General features: G+C 42.7%; 1 protein-coding gene across 1 annotated transcript in view; it reads right to left on the reverse strand.

Moving 5' to 3' along the window:
- The window catches only part of SUPT5H (SPT5 homolog, DSIF elongation factor subunit), a 1,344,557-nt gene that overhangs the window by 883,828 nt on the left and 439,465 nt on the right, over positions 1-21,264 (reverse strand). Inside the window, exon 8 of the mRNA XM_044069729.1 lies at positions 17,425-17,495. Coding sequence (XP_043925664.1) covers positions 17,425-17,495 — 71 coding nt within the window. The remainder of the gene's footprint in view (positions 1-17,424; positions 17,496-21,264) is intronic.

The raw sequence follows: 21,264 nt of genomic DNA on the forward strand, positions 1-21,264 counted from the left end.
GTGAGACCAAAGGGCATTACTCTGAATTGGTAATGACTGGCTCCTAGCCGGAAGTGGAGAAACTTTGAGAGCTTGTCCATCTTTATGTGTTAATACGCGTCTTGAAAGTTGACAGAGCACATCCAATCATTTTACTCTAAGAAGGGAAGTACTGACTGAAACATGACCATCCAGAATTTTGACTGCTGAACAAATTTGTTTAGAATGCTGAGATCCAAAATTGGTCTCCAGTCCCCCGATTTCTTTGGCACTAAAAAGAATTGCGAGTAAAATCCTGATCCTACTTGGTCTGGTGGGACTTCTTGGAGGATTCTTTCTAGCAGCTTTTGTATTTCTAATGGTGCTTGATCTCTCTGCCTGGGTGGAATGTCAGGGAGTTTTGCTTGGGTTCTCGGGTAAAAGGAGAAGTGAATTAAATGACCTCTGGAAATAATCCTAGGCATCAGTAGTTATGCATCGCCAGGTGGTTGGTTGCAAGGAGAATCTTCCCCCGACTACCTTCAGAGGCAAGCAATCGGGCTCCCTTTCAGGAGCGCTGGTAGGGCTGAGTGGAGAAGGACTCCCTGGATCCCTAATTCTGTGGGGACCACCCCTGCCCTCTGGGATGGCATCTTCTACTGTAACCCCCCTGCCCTGAGGGGAGTCCATACCACATGTGTCTTGGAAAAGCTTCTGAGACTTCTTCAACCACATTTTGCCATTCCTCTGATTCCTGCAGTAGGATCGTTGAGGAGTGGAAAAACATACACCCACAGCAGAGTCTTTCCATCCTTCTCACACCTGGACAGAGTTTCTTTAACCTTGGGCCCAAACAAAGAGGATCCATCAAAGGACGCATTGATGAAGGAAGACTTGAATGGTTCCACAAACAGAGGTGCCTCCAAGAATGTTGTCAAACAGCAACACCTGAACCTGTTGACCTGGTTGCCCCTTTGGCTGCATGTGGAATGAGCCTCATGGACGAGTTCAAAACAGACTCCAGGGTAGCTAACTGGGAGGCCACCTTTTCTTGGACCCTGTTAGCCACTGTTCCTGCCAGGGTATCTGAAGGCTCCTTGACCTGATCCCTTTGAAGTCTAGTAGTGTCCCAAAAAGTTAAAGGACTTTATGGAGAAGGGTGATGCATAGAAACGTTTCCCAAATCTGTCCATCACCCTAGACTCTCGGTTAGGGAGATATACAGTAGAACTTTCCTTGTGTAGTTCTTTCTTGGTGGCAGCTGCTACCACTATGGCATCAACTACTAAGCCCTTTTCCCAATGTGGTTGGTCCTCAGGGGCAGAAAGTATTTGATCAGCTCTCCAAGGGACAGGTTCTACATATCCAGGAGCCTTCCACATCCACGGAGTGATCAACTTAATTACGTCAGCCGGCGGGGTCACCCAGGAGGTTCATAGGTTCATACTAGGCTATCTGCCCTAGGGCATTTATAAGCCTAGCCCAAAGTTTTGCGGCTTTCACCACCCCTTAAGTTTGAAGGATACTATGCCCATTATTTTGCCATGCCTCTGTCCAGCAGTGACACTGAGGTGATCCCCGGGGTAAACCTGCGATCTCCCATCCATTGGTCAAGATTTCTCTTGAACAAAGCCAGTGAGGTGCTCTGCCTCACATGTACCGGGATTCTGTTCCACAGCATAGGGAGTCTTCTGGGTGATGAATCTGTCCCTCCAGCACGTCCTATTTATAACTGTGTTAAGGTTTTAAGTCTCTTGTTCTTGTAGTTTTGATGGATTTAGATTTGTTGAGGTGGAGCATGTTCATTAATTCCGGGTTGGACATGGCCTTGTATGTCAGGCACAGGTCACCTCTGAGCAGACGGTATGCGACTGAATAGAGCTGGAGTTCCTTCAGTCGGGCAGCACAAGACATATTTTTGAGACCCTTTATCCTTTTAGTGAAGAACTTTTGGGGCCTTTCCAATTGCTGCAGGTGTCGGGTAAGATACATTCCGAATGGGGCATTGTACTCGATCATTGGTCTGATGAGTGATGAGTATAGGGGAACAATGACCTCCCTTGATCTAGATGTGAATCCCTTCATGATCAGGTGGGCAATGTAGAAGGTCTTCCTAACTACTTTGGCAACGTGAGTGTCAAACGAAAGGTTACTGTCAACCTGGGTCCCCAGATCCCTGATAACCTCTTCTGTGCTTAGTGGATTGCCACCTATATGGTAGCTAGGGGTAACCTTGTTTTTCCCGAAGGATATGACTATGCATTTTTTGGCGTTTAAATTTAGGCCATGGCTCTGGCACCAGTTATCCGTTTCTATGAGACCCTTCTGAAGGATATCTGTGTCTGATGTGTTTTCAACTATGGCGCCCAGTTTGCAGTCATCTGCAAACTTTGTCAGCCATAATCCTCTTGTGTTTGCCTGTACTTCTGAAAAGTAGATGCCGAACAAGAGGGGGCCCAGGACTGAGCCCTGTGGGACACCACTTGTGACCGGCTTGGAGTCTGACATGGCGCCAGCAACTCTGACCCTGTGGGTTCTGTCACTTAGCCAGTTTGCAACCCATCTTGTGATGTATGGGTTTACATTTAAACTGGTGAGTTTTTCAATGATACCCGAGTGGGGTATTGTGTCGAAAGCTTTTGCAAGGTCAAGGTAGGCTGTGTGGACTGCCTTGCCCTCATCAATGGCCTTGGTGACTGTTTCGAAAAAGTCAACCAAGTTTAAAAGGCATGATCTGCCCTTGACAAAGCCAAACTGGGTTGGATCCAATGTCTGTAAGTCCCCTATGTCTTTATTTATGAGTTCCATTATGATCCTCTCCATAGCTTTGCAGACCAGGCTTGTTAAGCTGATGGGGCGGTAATTTCCAGGGTCAGTGGAGGCACCGCCTTTGTGAAGTGGGACCACAGTTGCCGTACGCCACTCCTTGGGTACGTATCCTGAGGTGAGGCTAAGATTAAACAGCTGCCCTAACTGCGGGTTTAATTCCTCATTGAGTTCGTGGAGCACACAACCGGGACACCATCTGGTCCCATAGATGCTGTGTTTTTCGCCTTGGAGAGAGCAGTTTTCACCTGAGCATTTGAGATGTTTGGGGGGCTACAATCCGCTGGTATAGATATCTCTCCTTTTGGGGAATTTGCACTGAACCTGTCAGCCAGTATGTTGGCAATGTCTGTTGGTTCAGTGATTTTTACAACATTTTGAAATAATTCTGAGCATATCTGGGAGTTTCCTCCCAGGTTTCTAACATAGCTAAAAAAGGCCTTATGATTGTCTTTTGAGTCCTTAGCAACTCTTCTCTCAAAATTTGCCTTGGATGATTTTATGAGTGATCGTAGTTTTCTTACTTATAATGATCAAGGGTGTCTTCCCTTTTAAGGATTTTGCTCTATCTTGTAGTAGCTTTCTCCTTTTATTGTAGAGCTTGTTTATGGCTGGGGTTCACCAGACTGGGCGCTTGCCTTTGGTGCAAAGAGTCTTTGTTTTGTTTGGGATTGCCTGATCCATGCAGTCCTGGAGGTGCTGGTAGAAGGCATTTGTAAGTGATTCAGCGGCTTGGGTAATGGTTTCCGCTGGCTCGGGGCCTTGAAGGAAACCACACCAGTCTTAAGAAGTGTGAAGTCGGCTTTTGAGAAGTTCTTCACTGTGGTCTTTTTTATCTGGGGTGGGGACGGGATGTGGACTTCCAGTGAGATTAGTTTATGATCTGATCTCACCAATGAGGGGTATACTTCCGGTGTTGAACATTGTGTCCCCATGTTCGTGATGATGAGATCTAGTATGTTTTCTCCTCTTGTGGGGATGGTGACTAGTTGTTCCATGGCATTAGAGTTTATGAACTCTAGGAACCTTTGGGCTAGAGTGTTGGGGCTTGAGTAATGATCCCAGTCTATATTCGGATAGTTGAAATCACCTAATATGATGGTGTTTGGAGATACATTTATCCCCTCCAGTGTTTTCAGGAAAGCTGTGTGAGGTTCCTGAGTTTGAGAGGGTGGCCTGTAACATGCTACAAATTGCAGAGCAGTCTTGCCTACGGTTAATTGCACCTGGATGGTCTCCGATGCCTCGTGCGTTGCCACCAACCTGGAGGTGTGGGTATCCTTGATGAATATGGATACCCCCCCTCCTTTCTTGGTGTGGTCCGGATTTTGGGGCCGGAACGCATGATAATGAGGTAAAACCTGATAGTGCCGGGGTGCTCTCAGGAGCCTTGAACCAGGTTTCAGTCACAGCACAGACATCGATGTTCTCCATACTGAGAAGGGCTTCGAGTGCGTGCATCTTGAGGTTGAGACTTCTGGCATTGAGCAGCATTACCCTTAGTTTTTTTTCTTTTTTGTGTTCTAGGGTGGTAGGTTTAGAATTTGAGCCTTGCCTAAAAAAGGCACTATGGGGTGGCAAGAGCCTTTGCCAATATCCGGAAGCCTAGGGGTGACAGGTACAAGCTGTCCCTCATGGCAGCGTGGCTTGTCCAGCATGTCATCCCAGGCAGACAGACATTGGATCCCCTTTGAATGACACCAGAGATTAAGCCAATTATTAAAGCTGATCATCTTGTCTCTGTATTGTGGCATCATTCTTGGTGAAGGTAGGATACTGCTCAAGGTCAGGTCATACCTGCCTGGGCTACATAATCAGAGTGCTCCTCTATGTCTCTTTTCATGTAGTCCAGGGAGGTACGTCTCAGGTCATTCACACCAGCATGGACAATGACTGAGTCATACTTGTACTTGCTGTTGAGTGACCTGAGTGTTTGCGTTATGTGGCGGATTCTAGCGCCCGACAGGCAGCTTACTGTGACCTGACAAGACCTGAAGGCCTGCAAGTACTCCTCAGAGGAAGGGTCTTTGAGCTTCCAATCACCCCTCTGTTTTAGGATGTCAAGAATGGCTCCAAAGGAGATGTTTTCTGAGGCTGACCATGGGGAACCCTCCCCCTCATCAAAATCCACGTCCTCCATGACGGATTCTTGAGGAAAATCAAATGGTTCCTCTTACATGATCTATTCCAAAGTGGCTCTTCAGTGGGAACATCTGAAAAAGACTTGGAAGAGGGTAGACAATTAGCGGGCAAGTCTTGCAGCCTTGGGTCTTGCAGTCCAGGGCTAGAGGTTGGTGGTATAGCAGATAAACCTGGGGTCAAAGGGTGAAACTCTAGTAACAGAGGAACCACCTCAGACGAGGAAGTGGCTAAGGCTCTTTTCATGGCTTGAAAGGCAGGACCCCCTGAGAAGGGATGGGAGCCTGGAATCGGGACACAAACTCAGAACCAGGGTCACACCCCGTCCCAAGAGACCCACCTTACAAAACAGAACAGAGGACAAGTCCTCCATCGGTGCAGCCAGAAGAGGCAAGGCCAGCTCCATAGAAAAAATTGGAGTCCACTTGCACCCCTTGAGCCTGACGGCAAAGGCACAGTCCTGAAGGCGGCAGAATTGCACCTGGCAAAGACAAAAAGGTTGTAGGCGCAGAGGTTATTGGAAGCTGTGAAGTTGGGAGTCGAGTGCTCTAGAACTCGTGAAGAAGTCAGAGAAGGACAATAAGACAGAGCTTATACGACAGAAGCCCCCTGCACCGGAAGGGGGCTGAGAAAATGGGGAGAGACTCCTGGCTGTCAGGATCTGATCCACCAAACTTACTATATCCACTTCTGAGAGACTTCTGGTGGAGTGCACAGACAATGCAGAAGGAGACTTGGGATGTTCTATAAAGGGACTAGGGAGCTGACCCAAGGAGGTGTCAGAGGGAGAATAAGTGGTCCTGGGCTGAAGAGAAATATGAATCTTTGTCACCATTAGCGGGGCCATGGGAGGTATAAGGCACCGACATGGTAGCAGCAACAGTCTGTGTCGATGTAGGAAGCGTAGTTGCAGCCATTTCGGGAAGTCTTAATTTGAGTGGACGTTGAAATTGGTGTCAACAGCACCAGTAAGGTTAACGATGCAGAAGGTTCAGTCGGTTCCGAAGACTTCAGTGCCTTAGCTCTTAGATCTGAAGGGGAACCTACAAATGCATGTTCAAGCTTCTCAAAAGTCGGCGCCGTGGGAGATGTCGGCACCAAATGGAAAGATCTGGAACCAGAGGCCGGAAGAGACTGCTCGGCCTTGGACAAGACATCCTCAAAAGGGACTGTAAAGAGCCCTTTGAGAATAAGTTTATTTATTCATTCTACCAGGGCTCTGTTACTGAATCCCTGACAAATAGAACAATCAGTGCTTAAGTGAGGTGCACCCAAACAGTATAAACAACACTCGTGACCATCAGAGTTCGGTATTTTTCTGCTGCACACATTACATTGTTTGAAACAAGTAGTTGAATGCTTAGATTTATCCACCATTGCCCCAAATAAAAAACCTTAGGAGAGGCAGAAGAAAAAGGGGAGAAGAGATAGTCAACACACAATCACAACACAAAGAGCACTACCAGCAATGGTAGAGAAATTACCCAACAGTGTAGGAGAGGGGGAAGGGAACTACCAACAATGGTAAAGGGAATAAAAAATACATTCACACTAAGGGTAGACCAGAAACTTTAGAGACTAAGGATAAGAAGTAAACACCAACAATAGTGGAGGAGAATCAAGTACAAAAAGTAAAGTTTTACTTAGCTATGAGAGAGGAATTGGCTGACATTTTGCTGTAAGAGCGGCAAATGAAATCTGGGTTATGTAGAGAGGGGCATTGTGGATAGACTAGTAGCACAAAAGATTTTTTTTGGCTGATGTGAGCTGTATAATGGCCAAGTCAATTCAGAGGAGTGGAACCGTACCCACAAGTCAAGAATAGATGAAGACTGAAAACATCAGATTGAATATTACAATGGAAAGGCGCTTATTTTACACAAGGAATCAAAAGCCTGGTGAAACTTTTGCAGCATATAACACTGATTTGAGAAAACAGTCTAAAACGTGCAGATTTGGTGATTTAAGGGATGAGATGATAAAGGATAGACCTGCGTGTTGTATTAAAGATAATCCTGTGATTTGTCATGTATGTGAGCTTATAGAAAAGCATACAAATATGCTTACAAATAAGATGTGCATGCTTCCAGTAACTTTGAAAGCCAATGCTGATAGCATGTAGCACGTGGTTAAAAGAAACAAGTCCAAGCACATGACAGCAACTGTAAACCCTGTAACACTCACTGGGAAACCCTGTAGCTTTCTAGCAAGTTCTAAGGTGTGCACTGGAAACTGCACAGTCTCAGTGAAGCATAACAGTGAGTCAGCAAACTCAAAGCATATGTCCCCACCCAGTTTTATAGCCACCTGTAAGTAATTGTGGAGGAAGTCAGCAATGCCACAAAAGCACTAAGTGGAATGATTTCAAAAGTTTTTTTTTTTTTTTTTTAAATCAAAAGGCACACGTTCTTTTATTAAAAGGGAACATTCAAAGAGACAAGATGAGCAGTTAGAAAGCTATGACCCTACTTTTTATGCTGATGGTGTGTCTGTTTCACGCAACAGTCAATGCAGTAGATTTATGGGCAAAGAATGAAGTTTTTTGTACTGTTCGGATAAATGGAAGACCCACAGAGCTCAAAGTTGACACAGGTTCAAAGTGCAATGTTATGTCTGCAGAAACATTTGCTAGAGTACGTGCTGGTGAGAAGCTTGATTTGGCAAAGTGTGCAAAGCTTGTTGTTTATGGTGGTGGAGAGATTCAAACCGAAAGCTCAACAGTACTTTCATGTTACTCTGCTGGAAAAAGCTATGACTTGTTATTTTATGTGGTCAAAAGGCACATACAGTCATTATTAGGGCTCAGAGACCATTTGAAAATGGGACTACTTTCATTTAATAAGGGAGTCTATCAAGTTGATTTGAAAGACCACTGCTCTAATTTCAACCAGTATTTTTCCTCTACCTATGCTGATCTTTTCGAAGACAAACTAGGCACGTATTCAGCTGTATACTCCATGAGGTTAGACCAAGATGTCAGCCCAGTTATCAGGCCAGCCCAGAAAGTTCCAGTAGATATGCAGAACAGAGTCAAAGCAGAACTAGATAAAAAGGTGCAGCAATGTATGATTTGTCCAGTTGAAGAACCAACTGAATAGGTATCTTCCATGGTGGTAGCTCATAAGAAAAGCTCATATGATACCAGAATATGTACTGATCCATGACATTTAAACAAGGCACTGAAAAGACCACATCATCCAGTGTGTACAGTCGAAGAAGTTGCAGCTCTGATGCCAAATGCCACTGTTTTTTCTGTCTCAGATGCAGACAGTTCATTTTGGTAAATTTTGCTCGACAAGAAACCCTCGTTGATAACTATGTTCAGTACTCCTTTTGGCAGGTACAGACGTCTGAGAATGCCATTTGGGATATATTCTGCTACTGAAGACTTATGTGCAATGAAGCAATTTTTTTCTGGGTATCCTTGTGCTATTATATCCAGGTTCATTCCAAGCCAGAGTTTTAGTTATTTTAATAAAGTTTTGCTTTGTTTAATCTACATCAGCTTTGGTGGCAGACATGTTTCTTTGCTTGCTTGTACTATTATAGTAGATGATATTGTAGTAGAAAGTAATGGTGAAGTTGAGCATGACAGAAACCTGGAGAAAGTTCTGGAAAGAGCTTGTCAAGTGAATCTTAAGATGAATCCTCAAAAGTACAAGTTCAGGTTACGAGAGGTCACTTATGTTGGTCATTTGTTTACAACCAGACCCTTCCAAGCAAATAGCCATTCTTGAGATGCCAGCTCCAATGTTCAAGTCCTTCAATGCTTTCTTGGCATGGTTAACTATCTAGGCAAGTTCATTCCAGATTTAAGAAAACTAGCAGTACCACTTAGAGATGCATCCTGGTCATGGTTGTAACACCACCAAAGAGCATTTGATATCCTGAAACAGAGAATTGCTGGTCCACCAACTCTCGGACACTATGATGTTTACAAACCAGTTACTCTTTCCAGTGATGCTTTGAAATTTGGCCTTGGTGCAGTCATTCTTCAAGGCTGTCAATCTGTAGCTTATGCGTCCAGATCTCTAACCCAAACTGAAATGCAGTATGCTCAGATAGCGAAAGAGCTCTTAACAACTGTGTTTGCATGTTCAAAGTTCCATAATTACATTTATGGTAGACCTATCCAGATCGAAACAGACCACTACCCTCTAGTCAATATTTTGAGAAAACCTATGTATTCAGCTCCAACGAGATTGCAATATATGATGTTGAGATCGCAGAAGTATAATTTCAATCTTGTCTACATGAAAGGCAAACTTCTTTATTTTGCTGATACGTTATCCAGATCACCTAGAATTACCACTGAGCAGCATGAGAATGAGAACCTTGATTTTGAAGTCACAGAAGTGAGAAATCTTTCTTCCAAACCTCTCAATGAGCTTAGAAATCATACAGCCTCAGATCCTCTTTTACAAAATCAACCACTTTATCAATCAAGAATGGCTGTCAAAGCAATCTAGTTTACCTCAAGAAGTGCAACCTTATTTTCCTTACACAGATAACATTTTGTCTGGTAATGGCGTTAAGTAAGGTCCGAAAGTAATTGTTCCAAAGTCCTTCCAACAAGAATATATTGCTATCCTGCATCGTGGCCACCCAGGAACAGATTCTAATAAAAGGAGGATGAAAATATTAGTGTTTTGGCCTTCTATGTCACAAGACATTGAGCGAGTACTTTCATCTTGTTCTGTATGTAATAGTACAAAGCCTCATCAACAGAAGGAACCACCTTCAGCTAAACCAGATTTCTGAATTACTACCTTGGTTGACAGTACCCAATGACATAGTCAAGTGGAATGGTTAACGTTACTTGGTATTAGTGGATTCTTATTCCAATTGGCTCAAGACTGACCTACTTCCAAATCTAGCATCCAGTACTCAGTGTCATTACTAAGATGAAGTGTCATTTTGCAGTTCAAGGTAGTCCACACAAAGTTACTTCTGACAATGGTACACAGTTTACCACCCAGCAATTCAAAAGATTTGCCAAAGAGTGGGACTCTACTCATGTTACAAGTAGTCCTGAGTACCTGAAGTCAAATGGTTTGGCAGAACGTGGAGTGCAAAGTACAAAACAGTTACTAGAGAAGTCAAAAACGAGACAATAGTGATGTTTTCCTGAATCTCTTGAATCTCAGAAATATTATTCATAACAAACATTCTGGTTCACCTACCCAGAGACTTCTGTCGAGACAAACCAAAACTACATTACCAATCAGCAGTAGTTTATTGGTTCCAAGTGCTAAGAATAACAGATCAGTGAAAGCCCATCTGTTAAAGAAACACCTATCCTAGCAGTCTTGCTACAAAAGTCTAACAAACAGCTCAATCCATTACATGAACGAGAGAAAGTGAGAATGCAAACATACAAAGGTTACGATCGGACTGGAGTCACGAAAATTATTTGCCCAGAGATGAGATTGCACATTGTAGAATCACAAGCAGTAGAGTTTAGGTGGAATCGGAAATATTTGCTGCCAGTGTCCGTGCCTGTACCACAGCATCTAGCCTTTGAGAAAGACCATCTCAGAGTGAATTGTCCAGCATTTCAGTTCCTGAGGAAGTTCCAGTAAATATCCCTGTTCCCGGGATGAATCCCAAAGTTCCTAATAAAAGTTGTTCACCGAAGACTGTCCCTGTTGCTAAACCCAATTTTGAATACTACGTCACTAGATCAGGTCATAGTGCCAGACCATGTTACAGACACACGGCCACTTGGACATGAACATTGCATTTGTTTCTAATGTCTATATTATTGCATGTCTTATTCTAATGTAATTTCATTGAAGACAATTCTTTAAGAGGCAGGATGTAGACCAGTGTGTGTGCACAGCTTTAAGAAGTTTTCTGGGGACTTGCACAAGTGTATAAATACAGAGCACATGCGAGCCTGGCTGCCATTTTGTAGTATAGTAAGCTGCTGAAATGTAAGCATGTATGTCTGTGTTGTGTGTCTGTTAATTAGCTATGTTTATATTTTGAAATGCTGCTATCCATCCTGATGTGTTTCTATGTAATAAAGCATATAAACGAATTACCCCACCTGTTTGTCATCTATACTAGAGAAGGATGAGCAACAAACACTAAGGCAGAAAGGGAAGCTTTAAAAAGGAAACCAATACCCTAAAAGAAAAATGCAAAATAATCAAACAGGTCACCTCTCCGTCTCTCCAGGAATCTGTTTAGGCTGCCAACATCACCCAGTGGAGATCGTAAACACATCAAATGCAAGACAGCCTGAAAACTATGCTATGACAAGAACAGTGGCAACTTTACTAGTGAAGGAGCATGCACAGTCCACAGAGCTTCTGGACAGTCAGCCTAATGGCAGCAGCAGCAGAGTAAGTGATAGAGAAAATCTCAATGTAAAGAATGTCTGCTTTCCTACAGGAAAGCAATATTGAGGGTAATAACAAATTTGAGTTTGTGGCTGGAAGGAGCTGTCTCCTGAAATTAATCCAGTTTTTACTACTGGACTATAGCTGACCTTGGCCAGTGGAGTACACCAGTTTGGTCTGTGTGGACATAAAAGCAAAGCATACAAAATGGTTCAAAACAGGTGTCTGCTAGGGAAAAGTGCAGGGCCTGAAGGTGGGATCACACTTGTGGAGCTGGCCTGTAGCACAGTTGGGAAGAAAGGACACAGCGTATTTTGGTGAATGCTTTGTAAGGAAAAAGGGAAATGGCTAGTGGAGTACACTGCCGGGGTTTGCCCTGGATCCAGTACTCATACACTACTACAGAAAAATCTGAAGGACCAACCAACAGAATGTTAAGGTGCAGGAGGACAGACTCCAAACCTGAAGTAATTCTCTCAGCTCTGCTGGTCCCTTTGTAAGCCACACCCTTAACACTGCATACAGATCTGAAGGCCATAGGGTGAGGGAGAACAAGCAGGTATAAGGACAGGCAGAAAGTCACCAGAATGACATGGCCTGGCATTAGAGGTACCATGGCCCTTCTCAATAAAACAGAGCAGGACAGGGAAATGGATAAAAAAACATGAGATTGTAACAGGAAGGTGTTAAAGCGTGTCCCTAAACAGGAGGGACAGTGATGCTAAAAGCAGCAAAGACAACAACATGCAAAGACTAATTATCCTCTAGACCTGGCAAAATACTTAATAGACAGAAACAAGGATCCATGGAATGTGCTACCGCAACAGGTGATGCTGGAATTTTTGGAGACATCAGAGAAGGTCTATACTAGATGAAGAAAATGAAAGTGGCACAAAGATAAGAAGGGAATCCAGAATACTGAAATAATAAAAGACAAAGGCTAAATGCCTCCTTCTGCCATCAGACAAATTTAAAGGCAATGTCCAGAGTAGTTAAGTTGTATGATCTTGCAAACATGAAAGCATTCTTTGGATCTCCATTACTGTTTTTTGTTTCGTTAGGAAACTTTTAGGTGCTGACTACTAGAAAACTGAAAAATGCAAATGCCAGCAACGATGTTGGGGCCATTTGAGTGTAAAAGTCCCCTAACTCAAGAGGAAGGATACAGGCATGGATGAAATGGAATGTGCCCCTGTGACTCTAGGATGAAGTCTAAAAAGCATTGTGCAATGTACAGAAGGGATATTGTCAGCAACTGTGCTGGACTCTTCAAAGAACAGGCCCATGTCTGGGAATCTATTCATATGATACTATCCAGGAAAAGTTGAGCCATTACTGATTGCTACTACTTTACTCATGCAGGAAGTACTTGGAAAGGCTCGCTGCTGGACACATTGTGTGTACTGCAGTGCAACACTGTAAAATATACCTTCAGGGCATATGTAGTGCACACTATCAACTACTGAAAACTTTCAGGTGACCTTCCATGACTTTGCCTCTCAACTTCCTTTGTGCGTGAAAATGAAGAGCAACATGGATCAATATTTTAAACAAAATCAAAATATTGTTAATCCTGAATGTAATTCAGAACATTTTCACCTTAACTCGAAAACTAACATTTAAAGATGTCCCCTGAGTACATCTGTCAAGTTTTTTTTTTTTAAATCTTGTCCCCAAGTATACAAGTGAAGATCCATCCATCTACAACCCAATTTTTGCACAGTGCCAATTGTCTAAAGCCAGTCTTCACACTGCTGAGTGGCTAGCCCTGCTGTAGATGTTCAAAGATGAGTGTTGGAAAAGTTTAAAAGGTGAAGGCTTGCCTAACTTTAGCTCTAGAGATACAGGAAAAAAATAGGCAGTAATCGCTCCATCTGGGGTACGATTATGAACTCAGGATGTTCTAATCAGTGAATCAGTACTGCCTCTTGTCCAGAGGCTGCATGAGAAAATAATTAAAACATAAATGAAAACTTTTTGGAAAGGGCAATGAATGCAAATGGGAAAAGGCTTGGCCCAAAATTAAAGCCCTGTATTTTTACAAATAAGGGCATACATAAACACTGAAGTGAACTCCTTCCTTCTTTAAACTGCAGTTCACTCCTCTGTGTCACTTTTCCTCCAGTACACTAATTCCAAAAAAAGGACAAGTTATTTATTTATTTATTGACATTTGTTAACCGGGTTTGTCCAACTGGGCTTGTGGCCCATTTTCAGTGGAGACACGAGGAGAAAAGCTCCAGTAATACATTTTAAAATAAGTACAATTTTAAACAATACTGATACAATAGCAGTTATAGCAAAACGACTGACATATGTTGGGTTACATGCATAAAGTTAAAGTTGCATTAAAAAGAAGCTAAGTAACAATTTTACATTGATATAGTTCAATAGGTCAACAATAAACATTTTTTGTTTGTATAAAATTGTGCAAATGCATAGTAGACACATTGGAGAGAGAGGTGTAATGAGGTACTAAGTATGGTCCTTTTGAGGGTACATAAAGGGAAGGAAGACTAGGTAGGGTCATGGCAAGGGCAGGTTCTGGAATTGAGAAAATAAGCTTTTAGTTCATTTTTAAAGTGTGAGGTGTGGGAGACTAAACGCAAGTCAAGGGGAAGTCTGTCCCAAGCATGGGCAAGGGAGTGTTTGTAGAGTAGTTTGCCTACTGACCTTTTTGGGTGGTAGATATCAAGTAATTGTTGGTTAGAAGTATGGAGGGTCTGGAATGGGATGTAGATGGAGACTAAGGAAGATAGAGATGGACAGGAGGAGGGTTTATAAAGAATAGAGTGTAGCATATGAAATTGATAAGATAGCAGAAACTGGGGAAGTTCAAGCCATTGAAGATAGTTTAAAGAAATGCAGTGGTGTGAGTTGTATGGGGAGTTAGTAATGAATCTGGCTATTTTATGGTAAGTCTGCTGCAGCTTGTTTAGAGTGGAGGCCTGGATACTGGTAAGAACTGGGGTGACGTATAAGAGGGAGGGGAGGAGGAGTGCCTGGCCCAGGGTAAGTCTAGATTCAGGGGTTAGGAATTTTTTGTTCTTTTATAGCAGACCTAGTTTCTGGTTTGTTTTTTTTATACATTGGAGTATGTGTAGGTTGAAATTGAGTTTGTCATCGATAATGACCCCTAGGAGTTTTGTGTGGGTGTCAGGTTGGATGTTTGTATTGTTAGAAAATGTAATAAAAAAGGAGGCTTTGTGATGAGAAAGAGAACGGGGAAGGAAAAGTAGGAGTTTGGTCTTTTTGGGATTTAGGATCAACAGGTTGTGAGAGCCATTGTTCAGTGGATAGTATGGCCTGTTGGGTCAGGGAGTGTAGTCCAGGAATGTTATTTGAGATGGATATAAGTGTGGAGTCATCGGCATACTGAATAAGGGAGGATTCTTTGCATGAGGTGTAAAGATCATTGATGAAGATGTTAAACAAAAGGGGTCCCAAGATGGAGCCTTGGGGAACACCAGTGGAGATGGGAAGGAAAGGTGAGGAGGATGAGAGCCATTTGACAGATTGCTCCCTGCCAGATAGTTAACTATTAAACTAGGCAAGTGTGGAGGGGGATAGGTGGAGATTTGTGAATTTGGATAGCAGTAGAGGATGAGACAGTATTGAAGGTTTTGGAGAGATCAAGGAAGAGACAGCAAATGAGTTTACTGTTGTCTAGGGCCTCTGCAATGACATACGTGAAGGAGAGGAGGGCAGTGGTGGTGCTGTGGTGAGGACAAAATCCATGTTGGGTAGGGGTAAGTGGTGTGTGAGGAGGTGATTGCGAAGCTATGAGTGAATACATTTTTCTAATATCTTGGAGAGGGGGGGACACAGAATGGCAATGGGTCGGTAGTTTGAGGGGTCAGTGGAGTTTCCACTTTTATGAAGAGGGATAGTGAAGAAAGATTTCCAAAGGGTGGGGACAGTTGATCCCAGAATAGATCAATTAATTAGTATAGATACAGGATAGGCAATTGAGTCAGCAGCAAGTTTGAGGAATGTAGGAGATAGATTGTCAGTGGAAGGAGAGCACGGTTTTAGCTTGAGTAGTAGAGATTTGATGTAAGTAATGGGAACTGGCTCAAAAGAAAACAAAGTTGTGTTAGTGGGACTTGGAGAAGTGGGTGTCGAAGTAGAGTTTGGCTTAGAGGTTACCAGATTTTGGATGAAAAAGAAAGTGTTTATTCAGGAGGGTAGCTGTTTCCTGAGAGGAAGAGTTAGGGTATGGGGAGGGATTAGAGAGCTTTCCAGGATAGAGGATGTTGTTGAGAGTTTACCAAAATTTTCGAGGACTGGATTTGTTGTTAAGCTGAACAGAGCTATAGTATAACTTTTTGTCATTAGTTGTATGTTTTTTTGCAAGGTTCCTCAGTTGCCTGTATTTTTGAAGAAAAGGTGGTTGTTTAGTTTTAGTCCAGGTTTTCCAAGCATGATCTCTTTGTTTCATAAGAAACCTAGTCTCTTTGGAGAGCCAGGGAGCATGGTTTGATTTTACTCTGACCTTCCTAGAGGGTGCTAAGGAATTAGAGTATTCATGAAGATGCTATTGAAAGTGCTTACAGCATCGTTTAGGGGGAGGTGTTTTAGGATGGACCAATCTATGTTGTGGAGAATGGAGTTAAATTGGGATGAATTGAAAGTTGATAGTTTTAGACAGTCTCTGATAAGGTGGGGTTTAGGAATATGGGAGTAGTGTCTTAAGATGGTGGTAGGGAGATGAGCACTGAGGGAGTCATGTAAGGTGGTGGGATTGTGGTACTGGTGGGGGGAATTGGAAAGGATCCAGTCTATGATGGAGCTGGAAGTGGAATTTTTATGGAAGCGAGTGGGAGATGTTATAAGTTGGTGGAAGCCGTGTAGGTGGATACTGAGTTGGGGGGAGTCAGTTGTGAGTTTGGAGCAATCAATGTTGACATCACCAAGGATAAATGTCTCATATGGTATGCTGTGGGAGAACCAGGATAGGATGTTTTCAAGAATGGCCAGATTTGTTACCAGGAGGAAGGTAGACAGAGGCAATTGCAAGTTTTTTGTGGGGATTCAGATGACAGTTAAGGATGATGACTTCAGCTGGGAGGTAGTCAGGAATTGGGAAAGGGTATGGTGAGAGGTTAAGAATGTTTGAGTAGAGGATGGCCACGTCACCACCTTTTTTTACAGGTCTATCAGATTGAAAGATGATATAACCTGGTGGAAGTATTTCACTATTTGAGATTTGTGGCTTCAGCCAGGTTTAAGATAGGGAGAGGATGTGAGGGGTATTGAGAGCTATCCATGAGTGCAGCTCAGTGACTTTATTTGCTAGACTCTGAATATTCAATGAGTAAAGAGTTAAGTATTTGGATGGAGATGATTGTTGTGACTGAGGTTGGTGACTGTTAGAGGAGTAAGATGGGGGCAGTGTAGAGGTAGTTTTCGGGAGAGAAGAGGGACCAGGGTTGGGATGGATATCTCCAGAACAAAGTAGGTTTTTAGTGAGGAGAGTGTGTGTAGTAGATGCTAGATGGAGTTTGCATAGTTTTGACTTAGCTTTGTGGGCAGGTTTAAAAACCTGTATTATGGATAGTTTATATAGACTTGAGATAGAGGTAGTAAAGAGATCAGGGGAGATAGTAAAAGATGAAGTAATTAATTGGATGTATGTTATATGAGTCAGAAGTTGGTGAACATAGGAGTGGGTCAGAGAGACTGGAGTGGTAAGAGGTGGAGATAGAGAGAATAAGGAGTAGTGCAGAAGATATTAGAAAATAATACATGTTGGAATAAAATATTGTCAGATAGAGTAGGTAGAGAGACAGTAGTATAGAGGAAGTGGTGTTGACAAGATTGACAGATTAGTAAAGTGGTTGTGGCAATAGGCAGGAAGTGGAATTGTAGTGGCTAGTGGGACAGGAAGGGGAGGGATAGTTACGTATAAAGGTAATTGTAATGGGGTGGGTGGGAATGGGGGTAGGGTAGAGGAGCGAACGGAGCGGGGCTAGCACCCTGGTCAAGATGAAGTCATAGAAACAATCAGAAAAAGATAGTGAAAACTAGCTTGAGAGACAATGTTATGCTAAATGTTAAGAAAGCAGAAAAGGCAAAGACATCCTTAACAATTCAAAAAGCTTAAGAATAAAGCTACTCACTTTACTTGGTTTTATACTAAAAATCATCTTACCTAATTTTTTCGGCATCAAACAGTCTCTGAGGGGGCCTTTTAAACTTTTTTCTCTTGGCAAACCAGTCTTTCTGCAAAGTAAATTTATGACGAATTAAAAATTGGATTACAAAAACGGCAAAACATCAAATGAGAAATTACCAGCAAAAAGGCAAAGAAAAAGTAATGCACAAAAAAATGTTTTTCTAGCTGTTTCAACAGTGTTGAAGGTCACTACTATGACTGTAGCTCAAGTGAACCAATTTCACCTTCTAGACCTATATAACCTGCAGGGCAGAGCAATAAGGGTATTAGTAAGCTACTAAAAGCCAGCCTGCTCCTCCTGTAGAGAGGTGGTTTGGTCCAGCTGGGATGTTGACACAGAATGGTTGTGCAAAATCTTACCATAACAATTGCTGTCCCTCTCTTCAGTGTTGCAGTATTCATTACATGGATACTAATTCAATTCTTGAAGCAGCTACATGGACCACAGTCTGTACCTTCATCAAACACTTCACATTAGATGGAATCTCGAAATTTAGAGCAGAATTTGCCAGAGCCATACTGCATGGCTTCCTGGAAAGCTCCCTCGGCTACACTTTCCTCCCTTACTTCATGAGCTTTGGTATTCTCCCTCATGTAATGAATACTGTAACAGATGAATAGGAGAACACAGAATATTTGTTAAAATTCTTACCATAACAATAGATGTCCTTCTCTTCTCTGTTGCAGTATTCCTCTCCCTCCCCCTAGCTTTGCTTCTTCTTAGGTGATTCTTACCCTACTTCCTTAGGTTGGCATTCCTCCTGGGCCGTCAGTTCTGAGGATGGAGCATGTGTACATCACATTTATGGCAGACATCTGATCACAGCCTACATGTAATTTACCAATCTATAACAGTAAAAGTCTTTTGTATAATGGCTGATGCTGGATCACCTATGGCGGGGAAATCTCTCATATAATGAATACTGCAACAGATGAACAGGAGGACACATCTACAAGAGCAGATGTAGCATGGCACCCAGAGGAGGGAGAAAACCAAAAACAAGCATTTGGACTGCAAAGCAGTTCTTTATGCTGCAGCTTAAAATCGGCATTTGGAAGCAGAGACAGACCAAGAGGCCAGCATTGGAAACTTCATTTTCAAAAGCACATAAAGCGGCTAAAGGAGTACAGGAAAATATAAAAAAAAAGCCACTATCACTGGCCCTTACTCCTCTTTCTCTCAACTCTGCTGACAAGGGTGGAAAGATGGATGGGTCACTGGTAGGGGATAATAAAAAGATCTTGGAAAAAAACATTACTTTGGGAAAGGTAAATGGCTCACATTGGTACAGAAACAGTTAAAAAAAACAAAACAAAAAAAAAACCTCACCCGATAAAAGAAAATTTTAAAGCAAACCTTCTTCCACTAGCTAAATCCTGCCCCAGTGGGCTCTAAGCTAGACATTTTGGTTGTTTCTTAAAGTTATGTGATGCCCTATGTTTTCCTATTACAAACTACGTGGCTTGTTTTGGGGATTTCCATTATATTTACAAATTTTAATGTACATCAGTGAATTAATTATTCTCCAGAGAAATTTCAACTAGATCAAACATATTTGTATTGTACATTTAAAAGTAATGCTCGTTTTCTACAGCACCTCCTATAAAGATAGCCTGAGAGGACTGACAAAGTCCTCATTTCCATTTTCCAAATTTAATACTCCAATATCATTTTCTGTATCCAGTAATTACAGAATGATCACAGGTAGAGAACAATACTGATGACTGTTAGTGTGAGGTTCAAAATGCTCCCACAGAAGGGTTTTTTTACTACTTGTTCCAAGTTACTTTGATTCATCAACTCTAGTTACATCTGGAGTCCTCACTTGTATAGTAATTTACCCAACAATGTTGGGAAACTGAAATCTTCCATTAGTGAAGTATCCCTAGTTTTACTTAGAAGATACACATCATACATGTCAAATTTTATTTACCATAACGTGAGAGACCGTGTGCAGCATAGGTTCATAGAAGGTTACTAGGCTAGCGGCCCTAAAGAACTTACAAGCCTAGCCATGTTAATCTCGACTTGCCTCAACTGTCCTTGGTTAGACAGATGTAATTCACACAGCGAGTCTATGATAAACATTGACTACCCCTTTTCCATGAGGGACATGGGTGCCACCCCCCGGGTGAATTTGCAGTCTCCCATCCACTTGTTCAGGTTGTGCTTGAATAGGGGTCAGTGAGGAGCTCTGCTTCACATGAATTGGAAGTTTATTCCAGAGCAGCTGCAATCTTTGGGAGACATACATGTCTCTTCAGCATGTTCTGCTAATGTCACAGGCTGGGTTAAGACCCCTAGCGCAAGTGACTCTTGGGACATTTGACTTGCAGATGTGCAGCATATACACCAGAGCAGGGTCAAACTGTCCTGTAGGCCAGAACAAGTCACCTTTCAGTTGCCTATATGAAACAGAATACAGTGACAGGGCTTTCAGTCTATCCACATAAATCATGGTTTGGAGGCCTGCATTTTCTTGGTAAGAAACCTCTGTGGTCTCTCCAGCTGCTGCAGGTGTCTAGTGAGGTACATGCAGAAGGGAGCACTGTAGTCTGTTAATGGTCAGAAGGCTTTCCTTACTGCTGTGAAAACTTGGTGGTTTAAGTTCAGATTGTTATCTACCTATATTCCCAGATCTTGCACAATTGGGTTTTCACTTGGGGGTGGGTTGCTGTCAATATTGTAATTAGCAGGGAAGTCCGCTTTGCCAAAGGGGGATAATAATGCATTTTTTGCTTTTAGTTTTACACCATGGCTTTGACACCAGTCATTTGTCTGTGTTAGCTCCTCCTGTAACACGTTAACATCGTTGGGGGACTCTATTGCACCCAAATTATATCATCAGCAAACTTGTCAAGCCAAAGGCCATCTACTTAAACATGGACCTCTGAATAATAGATTCCAAACAGTAAACACCTCAGTACAGAACCTTGCAGTATGTCACTGGTGACAGGTCTACTAGTAGTGGTGGAGTCACCAACTCTGACAGTATGTATTCTGTCGGCGAGCCTATTGGCTACCCATCTAGTGATGCAAGTGTTAATCCCCAGCAGGGAAAGTTTCTCAACGATACCAGAGTGGAGGATTGTGTCAAAAGCCTTGGCTATGTGAAGCTAGGTAGTAGAAACGGTCTTACCTTCAACCAGGGCTTTGGTAACTTTCCCGAAGTCTACTAAGTTTAATAAACATGATCTACCATTAAATAAGCCAAAATGGGTTGCATCTAGAGTTTGAAAGTCACCTATGTCTTGGTTGATAAGGTCCAAGATGATTCTTTCCATGGCCTTGCAGATGAGGCTGGTTAGACTTATGGGTCTATAATTCCCAGGGTCGGTTGACACCCCCCCCCTTGTGCAAAAAGATTATTGTTGCTGTTCGCCACTCTGCTGGAACAAAGCCAGTTCTCAGGCTATGGTTAAAGAGAATGCCAAGTGGGTCCGCTAGGTCCTGTACTAGATTGCTTAATAAGCAAACAGGAATGTTTATCTGGTCGCTTTGAGGACACATTTTTGGCCTTAGAGAGAGCAGATATGACCTGATATCTACAGATACGAGGCAGAGAACTGGTGTCAGGTATGCACTGGGGTATGGCTGGTGGGGATGGGGGGGTCAAGTTTGTGCCAATTTGTCAGCTAGCAGGTTGGCAATTTCCTACAGTGTCATACGAACTGTACCATCTGTGATGTCCCCTCGCTGGCCAGTAAACAAGAAGCCTTAATCCTCAACGTCTGGAGAGAGATGTTCACTTGAAACAAAAATAGATATCTCAGTACTTCCAGATGTAGCTCTATGCATCAAGCACAATTTCCTTT

The sequence above is a fragment of the Protopterus annectens genome, chromosome 4.part0 (assembly GCF_019279795.1).
Source record: "Protopterus annectens isolate FY-2018-M chromosome 4.part0, PAN1.0, whole genome shotgun sequence".
In the NCBI taxonomy this organism is placed as follows: domain Eukaryota; kingdom Metazoa; phylum Chordata; order Ceratodontiformes; family Protopteridae; genus Protopterus; species Protopterus annectens.